Raw genomic sequence first — 8,054 nt, forward strand, 5'->3', positions numbered from 1 at the left:
TTAAACCAGTACAGTTAGGCCTTGCTGACAAAAAATAATTTTTTGTTCTAAAATGTTTGGATCATGGTTGGTTTTGAAAGTGGAAGTGACTGCATCACTATGCTAAAAAATGAAATGAATAGTTAATGAATAAAATGGAAGGGGCCTTTAAGTACGCCGGTTAGGAAAAGTGACATAGTCCACAATGAAGGTAATACTAGGGAAAGAGGAAGACCAAAATTAACATGGGTTAGTAAAGAAAGATATGGTAACATGTGGATTGACCGAGGCTATGGCCTTAAATAGAGTGGAATGGGAACATCGGATTTATGAAACCGACCCCAAATCATTGGAAAAATGATTGAAATGAATATGTTATTGTGAAAGAAGCTGGTGCCTTGCCTTTGATTTAGCGCTCTAAATTTAGGTTCCATAATTAAGGTTGACATTGGAAAATAGCTGCAAGAAATCCAGTTATGATAAATAAAGTTTATTTTACTTTCTCGCTGTCGAGTTTTTGAAATGTTGGTGATGAATATATTTCTGGCATAAGGGCACACAAATGTTGTAATCATGTTGCATTGCTAGAAAACATATTATTTTGCCATGGATGTAAGTCAGGGTTTTGTTAGAGACAATTCAAAGTGCAGGAAAATGAATTTCTTGTTTTCAACATTTTTTGTTCTAAAATGTTTTGAACATGGCTGGTTTTAAAAGTGGAAGTCACTGCATCAATATGCTAAAAAATGAAATAAAGAGTTAATGAACAAAATGGAAGCGGCCTTTAAGTGCGCCCGTTAAGAAAAGTGACAATAGTCCACATTGAGGGTAATACTAGGGGAAGAGGAAGACCAAAGTTAATGTAGGTAGAGTTAGTAAAGAAAGATATGGTAGCATGCTCTTAAATAGAGCCGAATGGGAACATGTGATTAATTTAATTGACCCCAAGTCATTGGGAAAAGGATTCGTTGTTGTTGTTATTGTTGAACAAAATGGAAGCAAAAAAGAATGTTTTTAATTACCTAAAGATTTTAGTACTAAAGTGTTACATAACTTCATTGTACTAATATAAGAGTTTTGTAAATATATTGTATTAATATTTGAGTGAATATACAACGGTCTACGGAAGCATATTTCCGTGGTTTCATATGAAGAAAGCTGCCTACTTGGGAGGATTTGTGTCTTGTAGAATATGAAATTTGCAAGATAAAAATATGTGGACTAATTCGGATGGATCTTTTTTATCTGGTTTACCACAAAATCTAAGTCAATTTTCACTGTTTTTTATTAAAAGAGTGCATTATTTGCTAAAGGGATGGAACTGTTGAATGATTGAACCTTAATTAATATACTCTCTTCACATATTCATTTTGTGGTGGCCGGTTGAAGCTCTCCTTCAGTTTAAAGAACATTTATTATGAATAACATCCATTCATTAGATGCATATAGTGGGTCTCACTGTATTGCACCGAGAAGTTAACCAAGACTTCAAACCCTAGGTTTAAGAATGACAAAAATAAAAAAAATAAAAAATAAAAAAAAATAACTCAGAGTATTGTTACGTTTAAGGACCTTAAATTGATGAGATAACATAATCGCATTCTCAGATGTATTAGTTCTTTTCTTAGTTTGTTTCTTACATATATACTAATATTTGCTTGCATGATATATGCTCAACAAATTGCCCAGAAGAGCTAGTGTGGAAGAATTTTATCTGAAACGTGATTGTTCAATAATGGGTGTCAATTGAAAATGAATACAGAAACTCCATCTTTTATAAAATGACAAAGTCTTGCTACTGCGACACACATGTTTTCTGATTGTATGACTGTAATAGTATCATTATTGAATGAGTTGTTGCTTTAAACGAAAAATCATGAATGTATATGTTTTCATGTTCATTAAAATTACCGACCCTGTTTTATTTTGTGAAATACAATGGGAAATTGAAATGAATGATAATGTTGAGAAGATGAGCTAATAGTTCAGTCGACTGGCAACTACGAATTGATAATGAGAAGAATGCTTTGAATGCTAAAAGTTTTACCTTTTCTTTAGTGGATCATTGAGAATGAACTCACAAGTAGGTAATTGCTATTGATGAAACAGTTGGGCATTGCTGACAAAAAACAAATATATATTTTTTTGAATTGTTTGGGAGATGGCTGGTTTTGAAAGTGGAAGTCACTGGGCATCAGTAAGTTAAAAAATGAAATAAAGAGTTAATGAACAAAATGGAAGCAAAATTTGTTGCTTTAAAAAACCATTATCTAGTTTGGTTCCACCCTATGTTACCCGGACTCAGGTACGGGTGTCGGACACGGGTACGCGTCTAGAGGTCGGATCCACCAATCTATTCAATTATAGGACATGGGGACACGAAATAAAAGTGTCCAAAATTCGGACACGGGTACTTGGACACGGCATACAAAATATTAAAAAATGAAAAATCATATTAGTGATAGTTTGATAGATTTAATCATATAGGCAACTAAGCATGGCATAAGGGGCAGCAACAAACAAGATAACTTAGATAAGTAAGAGATGATGTTAATTCACAATTGTTAAATAACTAAATAAGTATCTTATTGAATTGAGTCAATTGACTGAATTCTCACACTTGCACCACATAGATTCGGATTTCAGCCTTCACTCTTCAGTCACACAGCATACAAATACAACACCACAGGTCCATAGTCAGACTCTGCACTTAAAAAGTTTGCACCTGAAAAGGCTGAAATATTATTTGAAATTTATGTTGTATTGACATTAACATATTGTTATGAACTATTGAACTTATGAAAAAATAGAAAAAAATAAACAAATACAAAATTGTTGAGTAGAACTGTATAAAGATTAAAGACAGAGATGTTAGAAACTTAGGAATCTTAGGACTTTAGAGTTTAGAATTTCATAATGAACTCAAAGACTTTAAACTTTAAACCATAAGGTCCATAATTATAATTTATATCATTCATATCATAAAGTCATACACTAACAGATTACCAATAGGCAATAGCAACAATACCAACTGCTAAGTGCCACCAACTACCAAGTAAGCAAGTACCAACAACTGAACAAGGCAACAACTTACAAGGCAACATTCCAAAAATTTAAAACAAAAGGCAAAAGTTATATCATAATTCATATAAAGAGATAAACAAAAGAAAAACAAAAGCCAAAAGGTACGTATAGTTCATCTTTTGTTTCATTTCTTCAATCCATCATTCCTTGTTGGAATTCTTCAGTTGCTTCACTCCCTAAGGTAGTACTCTCTTCCTATGTTACCCGGACTCGGGTACGGGTGTCGAACACGGGTACGTGTCTAGAGGTCGGATCCACCAATCTATTCAATTATAGGACACGGGGACACGGAATAAAAGTGTCTAAAATTCGGACACGGGTACTTGGACACGGCATACAAAATATTAAAAAATGAAAAATCATATTAGTGATAGTTTGATAGATTTAATCATATAGGCAACTAAGCATGGCATAAGGGGCAGCAACAAACAAGATAACTTAGATAAGTAAGAGATGATGTTAATTCACAATTGTTAAATAACTAAATAAGTACCTTATTGAATTGAGTCAATTGACTGAATTCTCACACTTGCACCACATAGATTCGGATTTCAGCCTTCACTCTTCAGTCACACAGCATACAAATACAACACCACAGGTCCACAGTCAGACTCTGCACTTAAAAAGTTTGCACTTGAAAAGGCTGAAATATTATTTGAAATTTATGTTGTATTGACATTAACATATTGTTATGAACTATTGAACTTATGAAAAAATAGAAAAAAATAAACAAATACAAAATTGTTGAGTAGAACTGTATAAAGATTAAAGACAGAGATGTTAGAAACTTAGGAATCTTAGGACTTTAGAGTTTAGAATTTCATAATGAACTCAAAGACTTTAAACTTTAAACCATAAGGTCCATAATTATAATTTATATCATTCATATCATAAAGTCATACACTAACAGATTACCAATAGGCAATAGCAACAATACCAACTGCTAAGTGCCACCAACTACCAAGTAAGCAAGTACCAACAACTGAACAAGGCAACAACTTACAAGGCAACATTCCAAAAATTTAAAACAAAAGGCAAAAGTTATATCATAATTCATATAAAGAGATAAACATAAGAAAAACAAAAGCCAAAAGGTACGTATAGTTCATCTTTTTCTTCATTTCTTCAATCCATCATTCCTTGTTGGAATTCTTCAGTTGCTTCACTCCCTAAGGTAGTACTCTCTTCAAACTCTTCATCAAATGTTATAAGCTCTAACTCAGGCTCATTGATGGAAAGCTCCACAAGTTCCCCAAGAGTATTACCATCAATATCAAACTTATCACCACCTATTAAACAAAATAAATTAATAGTGATGTAAAAAAAAACTAAAAATGTAGTAAAAGAATATCTATGAAAGTCCTGTTGGAGATATTTAAATTTAAAAGTAAGTTTATGAACTTACACAAGTCCCAATACTTTGTTGGCCCTTCCTTGTATTCTTTCTTTTTTCTTGACAAGAGACGGAGGTTGCAATGTACAAAGACCAAATCCTCAGCTCTACTTGTAGTCAATCTGTTTCTTTTGATGCTTTGAATAAGAGAATATGTACTCCAATTTCTTTCGCAACAAGATGATGATGCGGGCTGTGAAAGCAACTTGAATGCTAAAGCTTGTAACATTGGTGTTGAAGCACCATGATTAGCCCACCATGAAATTGGTTCCTCATACAATTTTGCATCAATAACATGAGGCTCATTAAAGTAACCAGATCCACTTGAAAAAGCTCCATATTCGATATAAACTTTTCGAAGATCATCTTAATTGCTAAACAATCGTTTGAAACATTTGCTTCTATTTAAAGAGACCTCTTGATCTTCATGTGGTGAGAGCCGTGGAACTCCATCACTTCCACCTCCAATCCAAGCTTCAGTTTAGTATTTAGGAACCAATGAATGAGCCATACAATGCAGTGGATTGTTGCTTTTATTCCATCGTGTCTCCAAAATATTGTGAATGACGTCAAAGAAATTAGATTGGCCAGTGAGCAGATTTTGTTTTTCATGTCCAAATATTCTAGATTTAACTTTCTCAATCATTGTGTCCCACATATCATAAATCAAATGGAGAACAAGAGCATCAGTGTCTGCTAACCTTAGAAATTCAACAATAGGCTCAGTAAAATCCAAGAGATATTCCAAATCAGCCCACCAACTATCACTCACAATGGAAATTTTAACTTCCCTAGCCTTGATTTCAATTGCTGATTTTCCATCCCATTTTAGATGCATTCTCCAACTTGGATCCATCACCATCTTCTCAAGTGCATCCTTCACTTCCCTTATGCGTTTTGCCATAATAATGCTTGATGCAAATCTTGTTTCCGCTACTCTTAGCAAACCCAATTCCGAGTAATTGTTGAAAATTGAAAGTACCATGCCATGGTTAACAATGAAATTTCTTATATTTTGCACACTACTCACCAAATCAGCAATCCATTTACATTCAGCAAATTGAGGTGAATTTTCAGATGGTTCACAAATACTTTTTAAAGCTAAATTTAGGCAATGCACAACACATGGAGTCCAAAATATGTGAGGATATATACCTTCAATTATGGCCCCAGCAGCCTTGAAGTTACTTCCATTATCAGTAATCACTTGAACAACATTTTGTGAACCCACTTCTTGGATCATGGGTTTGAACAGATTTGTTACATAATCAGCATCCTTTATGTTGCCACTTGCATCAATTGCCTTTAAAAACATTGCACCATTTACTGATGTAGCCATTATGTTTATCAGTGGCCTTCGTTGTCTATCCGACCACCCATCAGAACAAAGGGACATGGCTTTCTTTTTCCAAGTATCTTTTATCGGTTGGAGCTTGCGATTCACATGTGCTTTCTCTTGGGTTAGCAATGTTGTTTGTAATCTATCAAATGTTGGAGTATAGCTAGATAACTTGCTGTTGGCTAATGTGAGTGAATATTTTCTGAAGTGAGGGCACCTTGCCAAGTTGAAGGATAAACCAGACACATAGAACATGCGAGCAGCTTGCTTATCTGCCACATCTCTTTGTGCTACATTAAATGCATTTTCCAGCACTCCTGGAGCTGATGCCCTTCTTTTTTTGCATTGCAACAAATCTGATCCTTCAGGTAAGGACAAATAATCTTCCTTCTTTCTCACATTCAATTCTTCTTGAGCTTTTTTGCTTTCAGAATGGCCATGTTCCTTCTTTAATGCTTGAAATACATCATTATTGATAGACTTGCAAGCTTCAACCCCTTGATTAGGAATCTTCAATAAATGACCCTTCACTTTTGAATAGGATCCAGTAACCTTTTTGTTGCAGTAATTGCAAGACCAGGTTCTGTTTCTACCTCCACGTACTGGTAGGCTAAGAACCTTTACATGATTCCATAATGGTTTTTCATCAAATTCTGACCCTAGAGCTTTTGATGGTCGTAGGTTTGTCTTTCCTTTCCCTTTGATAGATTGTTGAGATGGAGAGGACATTGTATCCTAACTTTAAAGCACAAGTGTATATATAAATGCATGATATATTTAATGAACATAATCAAACTTAAAAGAATAAATTATCAAAAAAAATTCTCAAAACTTAAAAGAATAAATTTATTCCAGTATCAGTTGTATCAATTAATTCAATTGTATAATCAATGAATGCATAAAGGAAATAGTACGTACGGTTACTATATTCTTGGCAGAGACAATTGATTCTAACTGGTGCCTTCCCAAGTTACTAAAAGGTGGCTTTCGGTTTTCTGACTACTGGCAGACAATTGATTCTGACTTCTTCCTCTTCTTTTCTGTCTTATTAATTTTGCCATGAGAGAGAGAGAGAGAGAAAAATTATATATACCTATTGTTATAAATTATAATGAACATAATAAAATTTAAAAGAATAAAATTATCAAAAAATATTCTGAAAACTTAAAAGAATAAAATTATTTATTGGAGGTGCATAAAATAAGATTATACAAGTATGGATTGATACAGTTGTATAATCATACGAAGAGAGAGAGGGAGAGAAGATATATATACTTGTTCAGGGGTTGTTTGTGTTGCAGTCTTGGAGATCAGAGACGGAGCAACATGGCGCAGGTGCAAGAAGAACAGAGAGTGAAGATGAAAATGGCGCAGGTGCAGGAAGAAGAGACAGAGAAGATGAAAATGGCGCAGGTGGCGTGTAAGAATGGTGCATTGCTTTGAGCCACAAAATGCCACAGTAGCATTTAATGACTGACTAAGCCATCACCCCTAGCCTTTTGATTGATATAAAATCTAATATTATATATTAAGTTAAAAATTTTATACTTCTTGCTTACTGTAAGGGCATGCGTTTTGGAGGCGTGGTATTTCCAAGGCTGACCTAAGAACTTAAAATTCAAACAATTTCGTACCTGTTGAAACTGTGATGATGTGAAGTCAAAATTAATGTATAGAATTAGCAACATTAATTTAATAATTAATATTTTAATTCTTTACCTATAAATAGTGTAAGCTATTCTTAATTAATGTGAAGTCAAAATTAATGTACCGAATTGGCAACATTAATTTAATAATAAATATTTTAATTCTTTACCTATAGATAATGTAAGCTATTCTTAATTAAATGATGATGTGAAGTCGCAAAATTAGTGTATAGAATTAGCAACAGTAATTTAGTAAAAAATATTTTATTTCTTTACCTATAATGTAAGCAATTATTCTCATAAGTTCAATTTTTATATACTTATCTATTCATTACTATAGTCTCAATAGTAAAATAATGATTATTATAGTCTCGTGAGTTCAATTATTATACAGTTATCAATTGATCAGTGATCACTATAGTCTCGTTAGTTAACTTTTAATTCCATGTGTTTAATTATATAGTTATATAGGATCACTATATTAGTATAGCCTCCTTAATTCAATGTGTTTGATTGTATAGTTATATATAAATAACTATACTAGTGTGTGATTTTTAATTCCATGTCTTTAATTATATAGTCATATAGGATTACTATACTATTTTAGCCTCCT

The 8,054-nt window shown here is 33.1% G+C and overlaps 1 protein-coding gene across 1 annotated transcript; it reads right to left on the reverse strand.

The window, feature by feature from the left end:
- Positions 1-4,188: 4,188 nt before the first annotated feature.
- LOC132301482 (uncharacterized) lies at positions 4,189-6,524 on the reverse strand. Its single transcript, XM_059798733.1, has 3 exons — positions 4,970-6,524; positions 4,469-4,807; positions 4,189-4,352 (listed from the first exon to the last, which is right to left on the reverse strand). Exons 1-3 carry the CDS (start codon positions 6,522-6,524, stop codon positions 4,189-4,191), a joined length of 2,058 nt encoding a protein of 685 aa, XP_059654716.1.
- Positions 6,525-8,054: the final 1,530 nt, after the last annotated feature.

Source organism: Cornus florida, unplaced genomic scaffold (genome assembly GCF_030987335.1).
Source record: "Cornus florida cultivar Cherokee Brave unplaced genomic scaffold, ASM3098733v1 CherokeeBrave_3.0.0_Hap2_Chr03, whole genome shotgun sequence".
Taxonomy (NCBI): domain Eukaryota; kingdom Viridiplantae; phylum Streptophyta; class Magnoliopsida; order Cornales; family Cornaceae; genus Cornus; species Cornus florida.

Coding starts and splice junctions, on each gene's coding strand:
- LOC132301482 (XM_059798733.1), bottom strand. CDS start 6,524: ATGTCCTCTCCATCTCAACAATCTATCAAAGGGAAAGGAAAGACAAAC. Junction 4,808..4,969: donor AAGCAACAATCCACTGCATT/GTATGGCTCATT, acceptor ATCTTCGAAAAG/TTTATATCGAATATGGAGCT. Junction 4,353..4,468: donor AACAAAGTATTGGGACTTGT/GTAAGTTCATAA, acceptor TTTGTTTAATAG/GTGGTGATAAGTTTGATATT.